Source organism: Triplophysa rosa, linkage group LG11, assembly GCF_024868665.1.
Source record: "Triplophysa rosa linkage group LG11, Trosa_1v2, whole genome shotgun sequence".
Taxonomy (NCBI): domain Eukaryota; kingdom Metazoa; phylum Chordata; class Actinopteri; order Cypriniformes; family Nemacheilidae; genus Triplophysa; species Triplophysa rosa.
The window spans coordinates 3166658-3189722 of record NC_079900.1 but is presented as its reverse complement, the minus strand read 5'-3'; the positions used below and the strand labels follow the sequence as shown (position 1 = coordinate 3189722).

General features: G+C 39.6%; 3 protein-coding genes across 6 annotated transcripts; 1 reads left to right on the top strand and 2 right to left on the bottom strand.

The window, feature by feature from the left end:
* Positions 1-44: 44 nt before the first annotated feature.
* dnaja3a (DnaJ heat shock protein family (Hsp40) member A3a) lies at positions 45-7127 on the top strand. The gene is made up of 11 exons (XM_057345001.1): positions 45-299; positions 849-982; positions 1734-1817; positions 1900-2097; positions 2172-2324; positions 2408-2555; positions 3128-3192; positions 3313-3441; positions 3617-3732; positions 4702-4799; positions 6500-7127. Exons 1-11 carry the CDS (start codon positions 95-97, stop codon positions 6520-6522), a joined length of 1353 nt encoding a protein of 450 aa, XP_057200984.1. The 5' UTR covers positions 45-94; the 3' UTR covers positions 6523-7127.
* A 968-nt stretch (positions 7128-8095) lies between these two features.
* Positions 8096-22837, bottom strand: hmox2b (heme oxygenase 2b). 4 transcript variants are annotated; one of them, XM_057345005.1, is made up of 7 exons: positions 22703-22837; positions 22248-22352; positions 13262-13364; positions 13038-13155; positions 12349-12840; positions 11183-11303; positions 8096-11070 (listed from the first exon to the last, which is right to left on the bottom strand). In XM_057345005.1, the coding sequence occupies exons 3-7, from the start codon at positions 13351-13353 to the stop codon at positions 10943-10945; spliced, it is 951 nt and encodes a 316-aa protein (XP_057200988.1). In that variant the 5' UTR covers positions 13354-13364; positions 22248-22352; positions 22703-22837; the 3' UTR covers positions 8096-10942. The 4 variants fall into 4 exon arrangements, with proteins under 4 accessions (XP_057200988.1, XP_057200990.1, XP_057200987.1 ...); XM_057345007.1 differs by having other exon boundaries at positions 22248-22347; XM_057345004.1 differs by lacking the exons at positions 22248-22352; positions 22703-22837 and adding exons at positions 14703-14807; positions 15158-15292.
* LOC130560989 (cilia- and flagella-associated protein 70-like) lies at positions 16097-19992 on the bottom strand. Its single transcript, XM_057345002.1, has 11 exons — positions 19700-19992; positions 19384-19517; positions 19181-19296; positions 18833-19021; positions 18624-18757; positions 18008-18160; positions 17540-17698; positions 17156-17245; positions 16919-17020; positions 16763-16810; positions 16097-16299 (listed from the first exon to the last, which is right to left on the bottom strand). The coding sequence occupies exons 2-11, from the start codon at positions 19458-19460 to the stop codon at positions 16219-16221; spliced, it is 1149 nt and encodes a 382-aa protein (XP_057200985.1). The 5' UTR covers positions 19461-19517; positions 19700-19992; the 3' UTR covers positions 16097-16218.
* Positions 22838-23065: the final 228 nt, after the last annotated feature.

Sequence of the window (23065 nt, the reverse complement as noted above, 5' to 3'; positions counted from 1 at the left end):
GAACATTTTCTTGAACACCAGTGCGCACGCGTCTCTCGCTCACGCATGCGCAGTCGCGCCGGTGTCCGCCGCCGAGTGACTCTGAGTGGCAAAGATGGCGTGTTCCGCAGCTCGCAGCTCCGCACGCTGGTTCACAGTCGCCGTGTCCTCCTGCCACAGACAGGCGCGTTCAGCCCACATCTCCTGCTTTAATGGAGCCCACAGGGGCATTTCGAAGCCGTCAGGCCGGCGGGTTTGGTCTGCGGGCGGCGGGATGAGCGCGCGAGAGAGGAATGGCGTGACATTGAGAGGCATGACAGGTGAGACCTGGACCTTAACAGGCCTGAGTGATTGTTTAAACTACATATAAACGACAGACTGTGTCCTTCAGGCTTCATATGAGTTGAGTTGAGCTGATCTGACCGATATAAGGTCGTGCAGAGTGATGCAATCGTGCATTTATTCGCACGCATCAATGCACGTGATCAGATCTGGACTGCGCAGCAAGTTAGTGGAAACTTCTCTGACCTTGTGCAAGAGTGTGGAAAATAAACTGGTAGAATAAACAGCTGGTAAAATCAACATGTATTTATGAATCTTCTCTAGTTGTGTTTTTACAATTAAAGGATGTAAAAGTTCTCAATCCCATCTTCAATGAAAGGATGCAAACGCTCACGAGACAGGATGCAGGGAATCTTTTGATGGGTTGCACTGATGGGAGTTTTACTTTTATTTGTCTTAGTTCAGCTTTGTTTAATCAGATCGTAGTATCTGTATTTTCTTTGTGTCTGTAAGGGAGGCAATACAACCAATCGATAGACAGTTTGCTCAAACATTACTACACTTACCTTTAAACTCTGTGTTGGCAGGTGTGGGATCGTCTCAGATCCTCTGTAAGCTGTCCTTCCACACCAGCGCTCCTGCTTATAAACAAGACTTCTATCAGATTCTAGGAGTACCACGCACAGCAACGCAGAAGGAGATTAAGAAATCTTATTACCAAGTAAGACGCCACTTAAGTATTAAAGGAACAGTTCACCCTAGGATGACATTTTTGCCATAATTTACTCACCCTCATGCCGTCCTAGCTGTGCCTGTCTTCTGGTGAACACATTCGGTGTAAGAATAAAATCCTGTCTGTTCCTGGCGTTGTAATGCAAGTGACTAGAGACCCAGCGGTGACCCACTCTAAAAAGCGCATATATCCATCATCACATAAGTAATCCATGATCTCATGATGTGAAACGATACATTTGCCAGTAAAAAAACGATTCATTGATGTAAACAGGATTGTCGCTCTTCTCACGCAAAATCTAATCTCGCTGGGTCTCTATTCGCTTGCATTACAAAGCCAGGAACAGTCAAGATTTGGATTAACGTTACACCGAATGTGTTCACCGGAAGACACCTGGGACGGCATGAGTGCGAGTTAATTATGGCAGTTCATTCTAGGGTGACCTGTTCCTTGTTGTCTAGTTCTTCGGCCCTCGGTTTTATCTCCAACTCTGAACGAACACACCCGAACGAGTGTATCGAGATGTTCTGGATTACTTGAACGATACGGACGGGTGAGTTTGATCAAGGTTGGAGCTAAACGCTTCAGAAAAGCTAGAGTTGAGAATCTGTGGTTTAGTTTGTGTATGTAAGGGATGACTGGGGCACGTTGTCACGGGGTTTTTTTTACCGTCGAGCATCTCCCGATCATTATTGCAAGATAATAATGTGCATCACAACTGTGTTTTCTTTGCACTCAGATGGCAAAGAAGTATCATCCAGACACGAACAAGGATGATCCTCAAGCCAAGGAGAAGTTTGCGCAGCTGGCAGAAGCCTACGAGGTTCACCGAGTCTTCTTCGTTAAAGCTTGAGTTTGTCGTTTCTGTCTCTAAAAGCGTGAGTGACGTGATGGTTTGTCTTCAGGTGCTCAGCGACGAGGTGAAGAGGAAACAGTACGACACGTACGGCTCTGCTGGGTTCGACCCGGGCGCTGGAAGTCAGCAGTACTGGGGCGGCGGGGCCAGCATCGATCCTGAGGAGCTCTTCCGTAAAATCTTCGGGGAGTTTTCCGGAGCGCGAGGTTTCGGGGATTTCAACGGCATCTTCGATCAGCCTCGGGAGGTCAGATCGTCTCTTATTTAGGTTTCTCAGTCGAGTCATTTAAGAGAGATTTAAATGTTATGTGTTTTGTGCAGTATGTTATGGAGCTGACGTTCGCTCAGGCCGCTAAAGGCGTGAATAAAGAAATCAGCTTCAACATTGATGCCACGTGTCAGCGCTGCGACGGCCGAGGGCACGAGCCCGGCTCTAAAGTCCAGCACTGCGCCAGCTGCAACGGAACGGGGATGGTGAGTCACAAACAATGTCGACGACTCTATGATACAGACGTGTGAGGTAAAGCTTAACACCGCCGTGACGTCTGTCTCTACAGGAAACCGTTAACACAGGGCCGTTTGTGATGCGATCCAGCTGTCGGCGCTGCGGGGGTCGGGGCAGGGTCATCACCTCGCCCTGCACGGCGTGTCGAGGGACGGGTCAGACCAAACAGAGGAAAACCGTCATGGTACCTGTACCTGCAGGTGAGTCAGGATCGAGCGATGAAGATTCGGATTTCCGTTTTTTCAGACCTCGTGGGACGACCCGTGTAAATTGCAAATCCGATCTATTTTTCACAGAGGGGGGTGGGGGGTTTGCAGTCTTTGATGCCTTTTACATCGTGCACGTTTGTTGAGACGCGCAGAACAACTGCTTCATTTGGAGCACAATAATCCGTTGTGTTGGGTTCCATATGGTGCTGCACAGAGGGATCGGTGTATGACATCATCAAAGTACTGTAAGGTCCGATTCACATTTCGCGTCTTTTCCGCGCGCATATTTGTTATTTTTAATGTAGCTCCTGCTTTCAGGATTTAAGTATTTAGCCTCCTTACTAAAGTTCACTTAAGACTTAACATTTTATTATGAACATTAGAAACTATTTTTCATGTTTTATTGTCATTTCACATTATTTGTTTGTAAGACAAACGAGTAAAATATATGTATCATTGTGTGGAGGGCGGGGTTAATATTTGTGGGGGCGTGGTCAGGGGTGTGGCCTATGTTCCTTCTTTTTTGTTCTTGGCCAATCACATGCCTGCGTGTGTGTCTCCAGGTATTGAAGACGGGCAGACAATCCGAATGCCTGTGGAGAGGAAGGAGATCTTCATCACGTTCAGAGTGAGCACATCACGAGCTCATTTCACGTAGACTGATTCAATGAAGATGGGATTTCTGCCTCAGAGGGTTTGGATTCTCCGATCGCTGTCTTTGTGTTAACTGTCTGCGTTTGGCCCTCAGGTTCAGAAGAGTCCCATCTTCAGGAGAGACGGAGCTGATATTCACTCTGATGTCATGGTCTCTGTAGCTCAGGCTATATTGGGCGGCTCGGTCCGGGCACAGGGATTATATGAGACCATCAATCTCTCGGTGAGACTTGCATCTGACCGTGAAAAGGTGCTACGTGTGCACGCACATTACGGTCAGACAGGTTCATATACTGTTCAAGCCTTTTCGTGAAAGAGATTGCTAGAAACAATTGAGATTTCAAGTTTTCTTGGTCTTAAAATACATCATGTTTTTAACGCAGTAAAATCTCTCATAGATCCCACCTGGAATCCAGTCGGATCAGAGGATCCGTCTCACTGGGAAAGGTATCGCGCGGGTCAGTGGTTACGGGCACGGCGATCACTACATCCACGTCAAGATCAAAATCCCCAAGTAAGACACTTTCACGGATGAGAATTTCCAATCTGCACACTTTCATCAAGGCTGGAATTCTGTTATATAAAACGTGACCCAGAGAAAATGTTATTGCTCGGTGTTTGCTCTTTTATTGTTCTCGGTTGTTTCAATTAAGTGTCAACTTTGTCTCGGATATTTAAAGAGTAACTATTACAATGTCCTTTAAAATGACATGTCATGCGGTGTGTAACGTTGCTGTGTGTGAATGTAAGCAGTCTGCCGAGTTGTAAAGCCGAAAGTGAACGAATAACCAAGTTATTGGCTTGGGAAGAAAGGAGTCGACTCACGCGAACGAGTCGTCTGTCGTTCTAATTTCAGTTCCGCGTCAGATTTGCGTCGCTCGGTGTAATGCCCGCTTACGTTCCATTTGCGACGCTGTACGCGGTAGACCAATCACAGCAGACTAGACCACCTGACCAATCAGATCAGAGCGGGCTGACAGAAAGGAGGGGATTAGACCGATGAATTGCCGAACGAATCATTTGAGAGTCAGTCAAGAAGTAAAGCTATTATTAGAAAATGAAAGTGTTTTTACACCCTGTACGTACGTAAACTTGTTGTCGGACACGCCATAAACCAAAGTAGGACCTTAAAAATCATAGAATATTTACTCTTTAAGCGTAACAAAACTAGAAGCAAATGAGAATGTAATTGTTAGAATCCACGAAGAGTATGGAGGTGTAAAATGGATGTAGATGTGGATTTGGGTAAACTTGATGAGAATTGTTTGAGTTCATATTGAGATCTTCAATAATATTGACTTTTGATTGAAGACTTGACCGATCCGAGCTCAGTTTGAGTCATTGTTGACATCTCTTTTGAAACTCTTAACGGAGACATTTGTGAGAATTTCCAGCTCTTTTTTTCTCTAGAGAAATATTTCAGACAGGCAGGGAGGTTTGTGTGTTGGATCTGGTCTGATGTTGTCTGTGCTCTCGTGTTCAGGATGTTGACAGACAGACAGCGAGGTCTTCTGATGAGTTACGCTGAGGATGAGACGGACGTCGAGGGAGCGGTCAATGGCGTGACCAAGACCGCCGCAGGTGAGTGTAAAGTTTTAATCTCGTCTGCAGGGGAATGAGAGCCGGTCAGACACAGCAATACACTTGTTTGTGCAGTAGGGGGCAGAAAAGAGCCCGAGACAGGGCAGAAACAGAAAGACAAGGGCTTTTTCTCCACATTAAAGAAAATGTTTAGCAGCTACAAACCAGGTAAGATGGATGTGTCACTGTAGTCCAAAGGTTAGAATGATTAGTGATTCGATCAATGTATTAGAAATGTTCGTTGTATGGTTTGTGGCAGTCTGTGAATACAGTGTTAAAGCGGCCCTAACACACGCGGTTTCTGCCAATCTCATATTGATCTTGAGTACCTATAGAGTAGTATTGCATACGTCGTATCTTCGAAGAGTATTTAGTTTGATCACATTGATAAAAGATAGATACAGCTGTACGATTATTTCCGAAAGCATACTGCGCGTGCGTGGGGGAGGGGTAGGCTGAACTAAAGCACGTGCGCACCCATTGCCAACAAAACACAGACATCAGTTTCACTCCCCGCATGCGGTTCATGTCCGGCATCTTTTAGCACTGGGACGGCTCCATATATCAGTTTCAAACCATCTCCAAATCCAGCGTTATATCCACCGTTTATAGAACATTCATCACCCAAATTCTGAACAAACAAACAAACACATGAACTTCGCCAACGTATGCTCTCTCTCTCTCTCCTGCACACAAGTGAAAGTGACGTCTGCGCATGCTCCTTCTCCTGCTCTCCTTGCTGCTGCGTGGGCGTGCCGCGTGCTTTTCCGGGAGAATTGTCCAATAAGGGACTAAGAAAAATTGTTACGAAACCGTTTTATATGTTCGAAAGAAACTTTCTGAAACCTGTACGATCGAGTGTATCGAGCACAGAAATACTACGTAATACGACCAACTCGTTATTTGACATGTTGACCATGTTAAGCATGAGAAGACGGCACGTTTAACATTGTAAAGAAGTCAGATTGCATGACACATGCAACTCAACCAGGGAAGTAACCCACATTTGGGTTTTGACCATTGAAAGGGGGTTCTACAATTTCCACATTGAGTTCCCCTTATCTTGGCAATATTACCATATATTATAGGGTCTTAGACACAACATACTTGTGTCTAAGTGTAATAATTTAAAAAACCTGAAAGGATTTCAAGATATCTTTAACATTACTTCCGTTACCTGCTTTGGGAATACTTAGAGGGGGAAAAAATGCTTTTTCGGATTTTTGTATGGTCATTATTGGCATGTAACGGACCATCTTTGCATAAAAATATAATAATTTTTGAAATCATTTTCACCTCTACAAAATGTAACATTTTGGATTTCTATCATTTTAGTAAAATTCCTATCAAAATCTTTTCGCTGAATTATCAACATTTTTTTGCATGGGAAGTTCCCCAAATTTGCTTGATTTGACATGAAATGATCCCATAGCAAAATACACTTTTCAAACCAAATATTTGACAAAAAGAAGTTTGCAACATCCATTAAAAAATCACCTTGAGTTGCTTAGAAGCCATTGCAAGACTGTCTCAGAAAAGGGAAGTTAGGTCTGATCTTGAGGGATCTGTTTATCAGATGTACCGGAGATAAGAAGCTGTGTATTTAGATTGTCCGTGTTGTTAAAGCTCTTTTTATTCAGCTGTCTTCAGTGTGTGCTTTGTTGAATATCTTTGATTTACTCGGGCATTTGTCTTAACAGGTAAAAGATCAGCTGGAAATTGAGACGATGACATGCCAGTGCAGATTCAGATTCACCGCACATGAGAAGAAAACGGGAGAGGACACGTTTAGCCGTAATGAACAAGCCTTCAAAACTACACATGGATGAAAACTATGAAGCAGTCTGGACATCATCCTTCAAGAACTTATAGTGATGGCATCCCAAGCATCAACATCGCATCTTTTCCAGACCTGTAATTCTGAGAACTTTCCTAATAGAAGTTTCTTTGTAGCCATATTTTTCTGTTTCTAAAACGGACGTGGAAACCAGATCAGCGATTCACAGACGAAGTGCTTATTTTGGCTATTAAAGTGGATGGTGACCTCTCCGACCTTTGGCTTTTTCTTTAAACGTTTGTTTGGGTCAAGGCTTGTGTTTGAAGATGATGTCACTGCTGATGTACAGAACTGCACACATGTGATGATCTTTGCCATGCATTCAATGAAACTCTTCACTGGCCGTGCCGCGGCATCCGTCTGCTTCACCACCACTGTACATAGACGACTGTTGATATTAAAACTCTTTTATTGTGTAGAGATTAAATATGCAATAATGAATAAAATATTGCATGTGTGACCTGGGAAATCCCTGTTGTTGGTTTTCTGTTTATTTGGATGAATCATTTGAGGTTCACAAACCGAGTTTGCATTCATCACTCTTAATAATAAAACAAAAATCATTTGACTTGCTGAGAGAACACAGACCGTAGGAAAATGGTATTACTAAAAGTGCATGTGTGGACTAAAATCAGTCAAGTTCAAACCTTAAATGCCTCTCTGTTCTGCCACTAAACAACACAGAGATTGAAACAATCTTAACTCCACAAAAATAAATAAATTGACTTCAAGTTTGTAATGGCATTCTAACATTGTTAGCCTTCTGCTTTACAATATGTAAGCTTTGTTCACGATGAATGGGGAGTATGTTGAATAAATAATGCATCTGACCAAAAAAACATGCATAGTTAAAAATACTTAACAGTACAAACTTTGAAATGTTGTTAAATGCACCGTATTCATCTGTCAGTTGTAATATTATGAATATTAACTTAATTTTCTATTCAATTTGATTTCTGTAGTGCTTTCACAATTTTGCAGTGTTGCAAAGCAGCTTTACATGGACATAGAAAAGTGTAGTTTTGAAAAAGAAAGTCAATTAAACATTTTCTCAACACAATATACTTTGAGGGTTCTGAAGTTGCCTAAGTTTGCTAATATGCAGTGTGTATATCAAATCTTTCATTAGTAATACATACTGTAAACAAATGATTTATAAAATTATGTAGTTTCTATGTTGAAAGTTTTGATGACAAATATATCAAATTTCAACCTGAACTGAATCACAAATGCTTTTCTTTTTATCCAAAGTTTTGTGGCCTACTTAATGAAAAGTTTTTTATGAAAAGAAAATACATGATTTTTCTTTACCATGAGTCCTTCAGTCCAGAATACGTCAGACCACAATACTGCATCCCATAATGCAATGTGGTCATTTTCATCTTCATCATGTGATTTTTGAAAAATGCATTATTTGTTTGACCGATAAAGTAAAGACGCTACAGAAAAAAAATGATTGAAATATTTTTATTCAGAGATGATAACTGGACACCACACGTCATGTCATAAGGTCATGTGACCGTGATGTAGCATCAATCATACAATATACTGTTGTTTCATTACTATATTTCATTACAGTAAGCAGTGTGTATTGTGCAGAATTCTTCTAGTACAGAGGTTTTCAAACTTTATGATGCCAAGGATCCCCAAAATATGATTAACCTTTTGTGAGGGACCCCCCTTTTCTAAAATATATGTTTCAACAAACCTTTACATACGTTTCAAATTTGTTAGATAAAATGTTAATAGGATATAATGAAGACAACAACTTGTTTCTAAACCTAAATAGTCCGAAAAAAGAAACTATAGTGAGAAAAACTCATTAGAAAGATTCAAATATAAACAATTCTGGAAACTATCCATAGCAAAAAAAAGCAGATAAACACTGTGGACTTATCGTTTTTTGCTTAATCTTTTTCCTAGAAAATTTTTGGGGTACCCCTTGCAACCTTCTGGAGGCCCCCTGGGGGTCCCCGGACCCCAGTTTGAAAACCCCTGTTCTAGTACACTAGTTTCCTATTTCTGTCTTTTGCTTAAAAACAAGTTGTCAGTAACTCCAAAGACAAAATAAGTTATCACATGAAAATGACCTGCATAAACCATTTATGCAAAACACTTTGCATACATTGTGATCTGTTTTAATACAGAAACCGTTTGGTTAGAAACCGCCAAGCTCTGTTTAAAGCCGCGAACGTACAACACTTTCAAAAACACTCTCAGTGTAATAAAGTGACCGTCTTGTGTTAATAAACCTATACATTTTTCAAAATCCTCAGTGTCATATCACAGTGCTATAGGGTTAGGTTCAATCAAAATGAATTATTGCATCCATTACTGTTAATAATGTTAAAAGATCAATGGTCTATTACCAAGTAAATCACCTTTGGAGGAAAGCAACTCTAAATTCGACAAATACGGTTGAAATACTTTTTGACCTTGCACCTTGTTAAAATAGCATTCAAATACTAGTATTTAAACCCTGGTAAAAACAAGTTATACATGTTTATAACAGCCAGGCTGATTCGTCACCTGATATCAGACGTTTCAGGACTATTGCAGCGTGTCATGAATGCAAACTCCACTGACAGCTTCCCAAATGAATACATTTTGCTCTTTTATAAAATTGTCACTGCATCAGCGAGCTTATGCATTACACATATGGCCAATTCATACACAAACCCACATAAATCATCAATCAATCGTATGTAACAAATGGCTTTTGTGCACTTTTCTTTCATATTCTACATTCTTCAATCATAGTTTTGTCCTTACTTACAAAAATTTACCAACTAAATTTAGCATAGTTTTTTGGTTTTCAATTGTAGTAAAACCATACACAGTAAAATCGCCAGTGTTAAAAAGTCAAATTAACACTCAGTGTATATATAATCCACACTCTCAAAGTGTGGATTATATAAACACTGTGAGAGTTAATTTGACCCTTTTTAACACTGGCGATTTTGCTGTGTAATAACTACAAAACTGTATTTCACCGCAATAATCATGTTTAATCATGGTATTTGTAGTAAAACTATGGTAATAGTAATGGTAATCAAACATTGGTTATTAGACATTTATCATGGTTAAAAGGGTAGCGTGGATGTGGCGTTGCAGAAACGCGGAGTACATTTAATTTCAAATCATGCTTAAATAAATCAAACTTATTCCGTCAAAACCGTCCTAGAAACGTAAAGCCACGTGCAATGCTTGGTCATGGCATTATAAGCACCTGGTCCCGTTGTGGCGGTAACCAACCTCAGTATTCAAAAGAACTATACAGTATCCTAAAAAAAATGTTGTCATCGTTTTTCACCCTCATGTCACTCCAAACCTATTGTATATGAGTTTCTTCTGCAGAACACAAAAGAAGATATTTTGACTTACTGGAACCACTGAAACATCTCTCAAAATATCTTTTGTGCTCCACAAAACAACGTTTTTAAACCACTTAGTAGTTTGATGTTTAGATGAACCGTTGCTTTAAAGGTCTGTGCCATTAAACCGGATGTGTTATTATTCAGGAAGGCCGTTTTAAAAAGACCCCCCCACCCCGGTGGTGCTTTAACAAACGTTACGCATTACATTCGGACACATTTCACATTGTGTAAAACTGAGCTTGTCTACTTGCCAAGGTTATTTTAGTTTACTAAAATTAAACCTTTGAAAACGTTCCTGCTCATTGAAATCAAATCAAATTTTGACCTAAAACTGTTGGAAAAACTTAACTCAAGGAAAAATTGAAAAGTAAGTTTAAAGCAGCAAAATTATAATAATAAACAAAAACTAAATTCGTTTTTTTTACTAAATTCATCTTATATAGCAACATTAAACATAAACCAATCAATTATGAAATGACAAAAGCATATACCAAAATTGCTAAAACTTTAACTAAAATGAACACAAAACCTAAAAATAAAAGCTAATTTAAAATATTAATAAAACTAAATTAAACTAAAATCAAAACTATAATAACTCTTGCATTCACTATTTTTGAGCCCAAAACGTTAAATGAGTCCACAGTGATGAAACTCCTCTATAAAAATATCTTTCTGCATTTCCACCCTTAACTTCATTATTTTATTATTTCCAGGTTCAAAAGTACTAAATGTCACATTAAATCACTATACTTCACTACCCGCCTCATATGAAATATATAAATCACATCCACCCGAGCACATGCGGGCAAATGAGGTGCACTAAATCATCTCAAGGGTTCAAGGTGCGGAAATGCCTGACAGTTTCAAAGCGAATGTGTAACCTCCGGGCGGATCGAATGTTTTCTCCACTTTCTCCTCCTCTTATCGAGTCACATGAGGTACCAGGCAGCCAATCCGGCTAAAGCAGCGATCCAAGCAGCCAGTAGGACTTGACCGGATGGATTTTTAAGCACGCTCATGGCCATTTGATAAATAAACGCCGATCCGCCTGTAGCAGCTGAAACCAAGAAAACATCAAATTTAACGTTTAGCGTTCAGCGTGGTTTTTAATGCGTCCCTATATGCAGTTGCTAGGTGCATGTGTGCTGTAGACATGTGGTCGTGGTTACCCGTTTTGGCAGCGTGGTACGGACACTGGCTGACGTCTCCCTGCATTTCACCATGAAGAGGAGTTGCATCCATAACGTCCTCCTGAAGGGTTTTTCCAACCTCCTCCAGTTCTCCAAACACCTTCACGAAACACACAAGCAAGAATACAGTAACATGATGTGAGAAATACAGTATAAAAGGTCAGCCATCAGGAAAAGGAGAGATTCTGATCAATCACGTGTTAGTGGATGTTGGTCACATCATAGATATCAAAACAAGATGCCGCATTAGCATCCTTTTCTATGGGCCGCTATACGTAGGTCGTCCGCCATATTGGAAAGGTGCAAGCCGGTCTTTGTTGCCAACTCTGCGGCTTCCCAGTGGAATTGGGTTACTTTGTAACTGTTGCTCCGGTTTGTTTTCTCCACAGGTTAGGAGTGGAAGGATTTTGTTATATAGCTGTCAATCTTAAAATTATTTTATTTATGAATGTTAAGTTCTGTTATTTGGACTAGGGACGTTATGTCTCGTGATGAAGGATTTTGTTTCACAGATCTGGCAACCCTGCCAAGCTGGTCCGTTAATACTCGAGAGCAAGCTGACTGTGAAAACATATTTTGTTGTTGTGTAAACTCAAACATTATATTTCCTACACTAACACTAACACATGACAACAACGAAAGGGTATCCAATTTTTGGGAATTAGTCGTGGCATTCTAGCAAACTGTGCATGACGTCAGTGGACCGTTCCAAGATGGCGGACGAGTCTACGTGCCTGGAGAGCTTGAATGAGTCATCTAGTTTTGTTATCTATGGGTCAGGTGACATAACTGAATGCTTTCAACCTCATTTTGTACATTTGATTTAAGCGTTTCTCTAATCTGACGTGAAAGCCCTCCATCTGTTCGTGAATGAAACTCAAGCCGGGCTCTCATTTTTTATTACATCGACGCTAGAGGTATCATGTCATAACAAAGGAGCGACAATGTCCATTATTTTAATTAATCTCCATCGAATTGAAAGATCAGACGTATTGGTGTCCATCACAAAACTTGAATTACCATTGACAAGGGCTCATATTATGACCTTTGGATTAAGCTTTTAGAACCCAAAACTTCCTCCCCAAAAGGACCATTTATTCCCCCCTTTGATTATGTCTGATATGACATCATAACCCGCTCCTCACCTCCATGTTAAAGTGAAAAGCCCGGTTGGCTTCCTCCACTACCTTCTCTTTGGTTTTCACGTCCAGCTCCAGTTCGTTCATGCGGCTACGGTAGAGCTGTTTAAAGGCCTTGGCGTTGTGGACGCCGTCAAACTGATAGAAGTGCAGCCCTTCTCCGGTGGACGGCAGCTTCATGGCACGCTGGGCCACCTTCCTCAGCACCTGTCCCCCCGAGAGGTCACCCATGTAACGGGTGTAAGCGTGAGCCACCAGGAGCACAGGCTCCTCCTGGCCCAGCTGATGGATGCGCTCCACGTAGCGCCGAGTGGCCGGAGAGCAGACGGTTTGGCTTTGCCAGTCGTGGCCGTAGAAGTACTCCAGATCCCGAGCCAGAGCGGCGCGCCGGTGGAGCTCATTGGGGAAGTAGAGCGGTGCAAACTGCGGGTGATCTTTGTTTCTCTCAATCTCCTCCTCCAGAGCAGAATAAGTGAAGTATAGAGCCACGTGACCGAGCTGACGACACAAACGCAGATGGAGATTTCAGTTGATAAGACGTCTGACGGCACAGTTTATTACCCTCACAACATAACCTTTAATAAAAGTGAGGTTCGATTGAGCAAACACCGAAATCAAATCTCATTATTCCATGCAGAAGAATTCAGAAACGTCACATTAGGTTTGTTCAGAATGGTTCACGCTGAAGATGTTACCTTAAAGAGTTCCTTACGAATGCGTCCCCTCAGGAAATCCTTCACAAACTGTGTGTTCTCTGCCTTCTCGTGAACTTCTTTGGTACCTGCAGCCAACATCTCTGACAGGTCTGTAGGTCTGTAGGGTTTATAATCATGATGACATAACAGACAAAAACCTCATTTATCTTAAACTGTTTATAATGTGCTCATTTTTAATAGGTTTTAAATGGAAGGATTTGCACCTGAGGACAGTAACCCCTCCCTCTTCATACATAGATCCTCCGTTAACTGCGCTCTTGCCATTGGCTGCATCTTCTGTTGTTGTTGCAGACATTTCACTGTCTTCTGTTCAACAGTACAAAAAACATTACAAAGACAGTTTCCCATCTTACATTATATAGTCAAAATCAGTTTAAACTAGGGCCGTCAAACGATTAATCGCGATTAATCGCATCCAGAATAAAAGTTTGTGTTCACATAATATATGTCTGTGTTCTGTGCATATTAATTTAGTATTTATAAACACATACACATACATACATATATTCAAGNCAGGAACCTGAATGACTCCACAGTATCCACAGTGCTGTCCAGGATGGTGAGGGGAGGAAGTGATGGAGGGTTCCTTCTGAAATCCACTATCATCTCCACTGTCTTGAATGCATTCAGCTCTAGGTTGTTTCCATGTAAATACATGTAAATGTTTCCTAAATGTGTATACATGTGTGTGTATGTGTATGTTTTTATAAAAACTAAATTAATATGCACAGAACACAGACATATAAACACAAACCTTTATTCTGGATGCGATTAATCGCGATTAATCATGTGACAGCCCTAGTTTAAACATTCATATGGAACATGAAGAAGCAAATTTCACTTTTATGCAATGCACACATGACCATGGCAGTCATTTTGAAACCCTTCCTATTACTTTTATTTAGGGATGCACAATAAATTATCGGCCATATCGGTATCGGCCGATAAATGGTCATTTTTAGTGTTAATAATAATCAAATTTAGGCCGATAAATGATGAATCATTTTCTCTGCTTAAACCTCTTCAGCTGCACGCTGCTCACAGTTAAATTCTTTCTGTCATGATCATTCACTTACTGTTATTAGCTAAACATTGTTAATGTAGTTACAGTGTGTAGATATTTATGAATGTGCAAATTATAGGAACATAATTAACATTTTTAAAGCTGATTGCTTTCTGAATGCTTTCTGTCTTGAGACCTGTGAGACATGTGGCTATTAAGAACACTTTTCTGGGTTGCTCTGGAAGAACATCTTTAATTTGTTTATTACATAAACATAGTAGAAAAGTTTAATAGTTAAAGAATCTTTAACTAGTGTAAAGTAGGCTTGGTACGTGATTTTCAGGGAAAAAGAGAACTAATGGCAACCTTGTTTTCTGCAGTGAATGTTTTCAAATAAAAGCAGTTGTCCACTTGTCCACTTTTGTTTCGGTCTCAGAAAATGTTATATTAATATTTAGATACTATTTATCGGCCAATATAGCGATTATCGGCCTAAATTTACATATCGGTGCATCCCTACTTTTATTCATTAAAAAAATGTTTGTGTGTGTGATCATTAAGAAACGTGGCCTTGTAAAGGAATATTTTTCACTTTTAAATCAAAATAAATGAAGTGAATGAAGCCGATTCAACGCTCTTACCTCTAAACTCCTGACTGAGTGATGGGTGAAATGTCTCTTTTACAGCTGACTGTTATAACAAAAGCTCGGGCATCCAGCAAGATCCTTCAGCAAACAGTCTCTATTCTTTTACACAGTACGAGCCGTGTTTGGTGTGTGTTTGTGGGGTGAATGAAAACACAAAAGCGCAGTCAGTCAACACATTCTGGTGTTTACCAGTGACATGATACAAAAATATACATCAACACTTCCGTCATCACAGCTATACGTCTCACCTTATACGATCAAAAGTGTAATTATTTCATAACTATAGCACTGTCATTTTCTGTTGTCTTATTTTTATATTAACACACATCATTAAACGCAGTGGATCAATGCAACGTTGCGTGTCGTCATTCAGCAAAGCCATTCGCCTTTATTTGCATACTTCTGACATTTGTTTATTTTGTTTAAAAAAAAGAGTCGTCTTTACTTACAGTCAGATCGCGTGCGAATCTTTCTTTGATCATGTAAATAATATTAGTCTGTCGGATGAGTTTGTAGGAATGGCACAAAAGTATTTGTAATGGATTACAGATTGACGGATGCGCGTGCGCTTTTGACCTCTTCTTCGTGAGCTCAAAACAGGAAGCGGCAGATGAAAACACGTGACCGTCAGAGCAGCTTGTTAAAGGAGCCGCGACCCTGTTATTCTGCGCCCTGCAGAGTGTACAGCAGTGGTTCTCAAACTGCAGTGTTGGGTAAGTTACTCTGAAAAAGTAATTAATTACTAGTTACTAATTACATATTCAATAGTGTAATTAGATTACTGTTCTAATTACTCTCTCCAAAAAGTATTTATTTACTTATTACTAATTACTTTCTTTATCCTCTACATCAACCTTGATTAGTTAAGTGATTTAAGGATAGACATGAAAGGGCTTATTTAATTCATTCAATCAAATAATATTAAACATAAAGTACTCTTATTAACTGACCAAAGTATTACAAATGTGAGAATTATACATTAAAACACAGATTTTAAAGTTAGACTTTGAATTTTGATGTCAATTCCATTATTGCACACACATATTACACAAAGTATTTAGTTTAATTACATCAGAAGTAACTCTAATTAAATTACAGAAAAAAATAAGAGTAATCCCTTACTTTACTTTTTCAAGGGAAAATTAGTTTTACTTAGTAACTAGTTACACCCAACACTGTCAAACTGGGGGCCCCAAGATGGTTCCAGGGGGCCACAGATTTTGTGTCATTTTATGAAATATAGAAATGTATCATACATTTTGTGCAATCAAACATCAGAAAAATAAGACCACCACCCAAAAGAATTGATGTTTCAGCCACAATGGCACAGCCATCGTCAACAGGATCATAGGAAGAATGAAAACATGGTCGAGACATTTTGGTAGAAATCATATTTATTTCCATTCACATTTTTATTAGGATCATTGTATCATAAATCTGTGAGACAATTTTGCTGATTTAAATTAGAAATGAAAGTTTTAAATCACATGTTAAGTATGTGCAAGAACAATCAAAAGAACGGCTTTTCAAATCCAGCTCGTGCCTGCAGATCATGAATCTCCTGGAGAAGAAACTCTTTCTGTAAATTCATCTGTAAAAACAAACAACCAAAACATACCATTACACTCTTAAAAATTATTCAGTGGCTTAGTAAATATCAAAAACAGCTACGTATATTAACCTAATATTTTTAATCTTCCCAATCTTTTAAAATCAAGAGATTCTTTCAGTGGGACATATAAAAAATGGATTAAAAATCCAACAGTTAATTTCTTAAAATAGGCTAATAAAATTTTAATTTAATTAAATAAACTTAAATAATATAAGTATTTAATTAAGAAATATTTTTAATATACGCTTCATCTTTTTGGTGAATTCTAATTTAAACAGTATATTTCATTGATTTCACAGCTTTAAGATGTACTTTTTTAGTGTAAATTGTGTCACCATAAAATCACAGTTAAACTTTTTCGAGTGATTTAGACATCACGTATGACAAAGAAAAAGAATGTTGATTTTTTGGTGAACTATTCTTAATCTCAATCAGTACAAACCTTTACAGCATATTTATATGACTGCTCAGCCTCAGGTTTTCTGCCAGCCTAAAAGTACAAAACATTATATACAGTGAATTGCAATCAAAAATGAGTGCAAAGACAAAAATGTAATAAAAAAGCATTGCAAATACATTACATTATGCCGCCACATACCCGTAAATAAAGTAAAGTCAGGAAGCCATAGACTTCTGCATTCCTGCTGTTTAGTGCACTGGCTTTAGTCAGAGCGTCTTCAGCCTCTTTTAGTTCATCCATCTAAACTCATAGCAATCACAGACATCATTCCCACTCAATATTCTATAACAGTCTCTGCATTTCAGATTCCATTATATTTACTCTATATTATAGTAATATGAGCATCCACTCAATGGCATTATACTGTATACTCACTCTATAGTGGGCAGTTCCCAGCCCGAGCCACGTAAGACAAGAGGGAGAGCTTCTGCAGGCCCGCTGAAAAGTACCTCTGGCTTTTTTATACTGCAGAGGGGTTAAAACAAACACACACACACATAAAGAAAATCTAATTCGACTAATTTACACTTATACTAGATTCATAGCAGGTTTTCCAGGGATGTTTTTTAAATAACATTTTCTGTATCAAAGTTTCAATGGGGGGTTAAAAGTTTCAAATCGTTTTACCTTAGAGTAAAACATTTTAATTATTACATTTTGTCAAGTAATCTAGGCAAATAATAATAAAAAGTTATATTTAACTGAAACATAAATCTGAATCAGTGATATAAGCACAACAACTTTTTCGATTGATCTTACTTCCCCTTCCTGCAAATAGATGGATCCCAGGCGGAGATGTACGGAGTGTGTGTCCGCCGCATCCAGCGAGTCAAGCGTCCGTTCATAGCAGCTCTTAGCTTGAGAGAAATCCTCCCTCATGTAATTCAGATGACCCCACAGAGCCCATACGTCTGGATTCTATTGACATCAGAACCACAGAAAAGCATACAATAAATCAAAGAATTTGATCAAACAGGCGTAAATTTTAAAGAATAAATGACGAGTTTGGTTCCAAAATGAGATAACTCCGTTTTTTTTATTGTGCATTCCAATTAATATGAATCAAACTTCAGTTTTTAATTTTTTATTTCAGCCATAATAATTAAAAAAATACATCTAACTAACACAATAATAAAATAAAAACACGATAACATCATAAAAAACATGATTTTAGATTTTTTTATCTCATTTTGGAACCAAACTCTTCAAATACAGGATTTGTTGGACCTGTAAGTTGTGGGTCAGTGCCTCTCGCAGGCTCTCCTCGGCGCTGTTGTGTTCTCCTCTCAGCAGCTGGAGCTGAGCCAGAGCGAGATGATACGAGCTGTTGCTTCCTCGATCTGGAGAGAGAAGCTCTTGAGCTAGTGCCCGATGTGCCATCTGCATCATACCGACATAAGAAAAAAACATCAAATTGCAAATCATTTTATTTGGAGCTATTTGATAGTCTTCATGTCAAACAGTATGCTTTTGTTTAAATTAAAATATGAAAAGGGATAGTTCATCCCAAAACGAAAATTCTGTCATCATTTATTCACCCTCAAGTCATTCAAAACGGATGACTTTTATTCTGGCATAGTCTTTTACAGTGGAACACAAAAGAAGATATTTTGAGAAATGTCTCAGTGGTTTTGTGTTCATACAATGGAAGTCAATGGGGGTCAGTTGTTTGGTTGTCAACATTCTTCAAAATATCTTCTTTTGTGTTCTGCAGAAAAAAGAAAGTCATACAGGTTTGGAATGACATGAGGATGAATAAAAGATTGAGGATGAGGATGAATAAAAGATTCATTTTTGGGTGAACTGTCCCTTTAACTGAATAAGGGAAGGTCTTCTCTCTGACCTGTAATGCATAATTCTGCAGGAGGAATCGCACGGCCTCTGTGTAAATGGTGGTTTTGACATTGGAGGGGGAAATTTCTGCTTCTTCTTTGCAATCCCGGTTGTCGTCTTTATTTACGGTTTGAACATCTATATCTGCCGTGAAGCAAATGATCCCAGATCAGCACTGAAAGCTTCGTCATACAAGGCGATGGTCAATGTGATGGTCACCTGTCTCCTCTGTCTTGCCAGCTGAAGTTTTCCTGGTTTTGTCCGTCTGGGGATTCTTCTCACCAGGTTCAGTCTGATGTTCAGAAGTGGCCTTTGGCTTGTTCTTCAGGACTGAACGAAGCTGCTTATTGGCCTCCAGAAAAGCCATCTCAGCCTGGAAGGATCTCTCCTGAGACTGGCAAAACAGACCTGAGAGCATATTTGCAAAGTCTTTGAGAAAGTCATTCATAGGATCCTGATTTTACCTCATTTTTATAATTCACATGCAGAAATAAAACACCACAGGTTTGAAATGTCAGACCAATACAAAATGTTCCTGTAATACTTCACTTGATGTTTAATTCTCACCAAACAAAGTCCAGGCGACCACACTGTCAGGCTCAACGCAAGTGGCACTTTCAAAGAAGGTCTCGGCATCCTCGCAACGTCCACTCATCTCAGACAGAACGCCACACATCAGTAAACTGCACAAATCAGAACTAAGAACACTAAAATAAGAGCTCGGCGATACATGTCACTATATTGAGTCAGAGTGCTTTTCATCTCTTCACCTGGATGTGTGTTTTTGATCAATGGACACGGCACGCTGGAAACACTCTTCTGCTTTAATGTGATCAGCGGTCAGCATGTGAAACGCTCCATAATCAAACCAGTGGGACGGCTCACTGTCATCTCGAACCACACACTACACAGACAAACAAAAGTCCAACCGTCACAAATGTTAGAAAAAGACAAATGGTGTGTTTAGACGAGGATTTTTTGGGAATTTTTTCTCAGATGCTTTTTTAAATAAATTGAATTGAATTTCCATGTAATCATTTATTTCAAGTCAATAAAAGTAAAACAAGGAAAATGTATGGAGTTTACCTCCTGATAATACTGTGCGGCTTGCTGGTAGTCGTTGTTGAGTTCTGCCTCTTTGGCCAAGAGTTTAAACTGAGAGCAGCTCAGCCCAGACTCATGATGCTTTTCCTGAGAATCCACTGAAAGAGTCTGATTCAGAGAAACATGGTTCAGAAAGCAGAGTCTGATTCAAAGGAACATGATTCAGAAAGCAGAGTCTGATTCAAAGGAACATGATTCAGAGAGCAGAATCTGATTCAAAGGAACATGATTCAGAGAGCAGAGTCTGATTCAAAGGAACATGATTCAGAGAGCAGAGTCTGATTCAAAGGAACATGATTCAGAGAGCAGAGTCTGATTCAAAGGAACATGATTCAGAGAGCAGAGTCTGATTCAAAGGAACATGATTCAGAGAGCAGAGTCTGATTCAAAGGAACATGATTCAGAGAGCAGAGTCTGATTCAAAGGAACATGATTCAGAGAGCAGAGTCTGATTCAAAGGAACATGATTCAGAGAGCAGAGTCTGATTCAAAGGAACATGATTCAGAGAGCAGAGTCTGATTCAAAGGAACATGATTCAGAGAGCAGAGTCTGATTCAAAGGAACATGATTCAGAGAGCAGAGTCTGATTCAAAGGAACATGATTCAGAGAGCAGAGTCTGATTCAAAGGAACATGATTCAGAGAGCAGAGTCTGATTCAAAGGAACATGATTCAGAGAGCAGAGTCTGATTCAAAGGAACATGATTCAGAGAGCAGAGTCTGATTCAAAGGAACATGATTCAGAGAGCAGAGTCTGATTCAAAGGAACATGATTCAGAGAGCAGAGTCTGATTCAAAGGAACATGATTCAGAGAGCAGAGTCTGATTCAAAGGAACATGATTCAGAGAGCAGAGTCTGATTCAAAGGAACATGATTCAGAGAGCAGAGTCTGATTCAAAGGAACATGATTCAGAGAGCAGAGTCTGATTCAAAGGAACATGATTCAGAGAGCAGAGTCTGATTCAAAGGAACATGATTCAGAGAGCAGAGTCTGATTCAAAGGAACATGATTCAGAGAGCAGAGTCTGATTCAAAGGAACATGATTCAGAGAGCAGAGTCTGATTCAAAGGAACATGATTCAGAGAGCAGAGTCTGATTCAAAGGAACATGATTCAGAGAGCAGAGTCTGATTCAAAGGAACATGATTCAGAGAGCAGAGTCTGATTCAAAGGAACATGATTCAGAGAGCAGAGTCTGATTCAAAGGAACATGATTCAGAGAGCAGAGTCTGATTCAAAGGAACATGATTCAGAGAGCAGAGTCTGATTCAAAGGAACATGATTCAGAGAGCAGAGTCTGATTCAAAGGAACATGATTCAGAGAGCAGAGTCTGATTCAAAGGAACATGATTCAGAGAGCAGAGTCTGATTCAAAGGAACATGATTCAGAGAGCAGAGTCTGATTCAAAGGAACATGATTCAGAGAGCAGAGTCTGATTCAAAGGAACATGATTCAGAGAGCAGAGTCTGATTCAAAGGAACATGATTCAGAGAGCAGAGTCTGATTCAAAGGAACATGATTCAGAGAGCAGAGTCTGATTCAAAGGAACATGATTCAGAGAGCAGAGTCTGATTCAAAGGAACATGATTCAGAGAGCAGAGTCTGATTCAAAGGAACATGATTCAGAGAGCAGAGTCTGATTCAAAGGAACATGATTCAGAGAGCAGAGTCTGATTCAAAGGAACATGATTCAGAGAGCAGAGTCTGATTCAAAGGAACATGATTCAGAGAGCAGAGTCTGATTCAAAGGAACATGATTCAGAGAGCAGAGTCTGATTCAAAGGAACATGATTCAGAGAGCAGAGTCTGATTCAAAGGAACATGATTCAGAGAGCAGAGTCTGATTCAAAGGAACATGATTCAGAGAGCAGAGTCTGATTCAAAGGAACATGATTCAGAGAGCAGAGTCTGATTCAAAGGAACATGATTCAGAGAGCAGAGTCTGATTCAAAGGAACATGATTCAGAGAGCAGAGTCTGATTCAAAGGAACATGATTCAGAGAGCAGAGTCTGATTCAAAGGAACATGATTCAGAGAGCAGAGTCTGATTCAAAGGAACATGATTCAGAGAGCAGAGTCTGATTCAAAGGAACATGATTCAGAGAGCAGAGTCTGATTCAAAGGAACATGATTCAGAGAGCAGAGTCTGATTCAAAGGAACATGATTCAGAGAGCAGAGTCTGATTCAAAGGAACATGATTCAGAGAGCAGAGTCTGATTCAAAGGAACATGATTCAGAGAGCAGAGTCTGATTCAAAGGAACATGATTCAGAGAGCAGAGTCTGATTCAAAGGAACATGATTCAGAGAGCAGAGTCTGATTCAAAGGAACATGATTCAGAGAGCAGAGTCTGATTCAAAGGAACATGATTCAGAGAGCAGAGTCTGATTCAAAGGAACATGATTCAGAGAGCAGAGTCTGATTCAAAGGNTGTGTGTGATCATTAAGAAACGTGGCCTTGTAAAGGAATATTTTTCACTTTTAAATCAAAATAAATGAAGTGAATGAAGCCGATTCAATGCTCTTACCTCTAAACTCCTGACTGAGTGATGGGAGAAATGTCTCTTTTACAGCTGACTGTTATAACAAAAGCTCGGGCATCCAGCAAGATCCTTCAGCAAACAGTCTCTATTCTTTTACACAGTACGAGCCGTGTTTGGTGTGTGTTTGTGGGGTGAATGAAAACACAAAAGCGCAGTCAGTCAACACATTCTGGTGTTTACCAGTGACATGATACAAAAATATACATCAACACTTCCGTCATCACAGCTATACGTCTCACCTTATACGATCAAAAGTGTAATTATTTCATAACTATAGCACTGTCATTTTCTGTTGTTTTATTTTTATATTAACTCACATCATTAAACGCAGTGGATCAATGCAACGTTGCGTGTCGTCATTCAGCAAATCCATTCGTCTTTATTTGCATACTTCTGACATTTGTTTATTTTGTTTAAAAAAAAGAGTCGTCTTTACTTACAGTCAGATCGCGTGCGAATCTTTCTTTGATCATGTAAATAATATTAGTCTGTCGGATGAGTTTGTAGGAATGGCACAAAAGTATTTGTAATGGATTACAGATTGACGGATGCGCGTGCGCTTTTGACCTCTTCTTCGTGAGCTCAAAACAGGAAGCGGCAGATGAAAACACGTGACCGTCAGAGCAGCATGTTAAAGGAGCCGCGACCCTGTTATTCTGCGCCCTGCAGAGTGTACAGCAGTGGTTCTCAAACTGCAGTGTTGGGTAAGTTACTCTGAAAAAGTAATTAATTACTAGTTACTAATTACATATTCAATAGTGTAATTAGATTACTGTTCTAATTACTCTCTCCAAAAAGTATTT

Excerpts from the sequence above, each read along its gene's own strand:
- dnaja3a (XM_057345001.1), top strand. The coding sequence starts at position 95 with ATGGCGTGTTCCGCAGCTCGCAGCTCCGCACGCTGGTTCACAGTCGCC. Across the intron at positions 983-1,733 it reads TTAAGAAATCTTATTACCAA|ATGGCAAAGAAGTATCATCC; the intron begins GTAAGACGCCAC and ends CTTTGCACTCAG. Across the intron at positions 2,325-2,407 it reads GCTGCAACGGAACGGGGATG|GAAACCGTTAACACAGGGCC; the intron begins GTGAGTCACAAA and ends CTGTCTCTACAG.
- hmox2b (XM_057345005.1), bottom strand. The coding sequence starts at position 13,353 with ATGTCTGCAACAACAACAGAAGATGCAGCCAATGGCAAGAGCGCAGTT. Across the intron at positions 12,841-13,037 it reads TTCGTAAGGAACTCTTTAAG|CTCGGTCACGTGGCTCTATA; the intron begins GTAACATCTTCA and ends TTGTGTCGTCAG. Across the intron at positions 11,071-11,182 it reads GTACCACGCTGCCAAAACGG|CTGCTACAGGCGGATCGGCG; the intron begins GTAACCACGACC and ends TCTTGGTTTCAG.
- LOC130560989 (XM_057345002.1), bottom strand. The coding sequence starts at position 19,460 with ATGCTGACCGCTGATCACATTAAAGCAGAAGAGTGTTTCCAGCGTGCC. Across the intron at positions 19,022-19,180 it reads GGTCGCCTGGACTTTGTTTG|GTCTGTTTTGCCAGTCTCAG; the intron begins GTGAGAATTAAA and ends ATATGCTCTCAG. Across the intron at positions 16,300-16,762 it reads CATATAAATATGCTGTAAAG|ATGAATTTACAGAAAGAGTT; the intron begins GTTTGTACTGAT and ends TTGTTTTTACAG.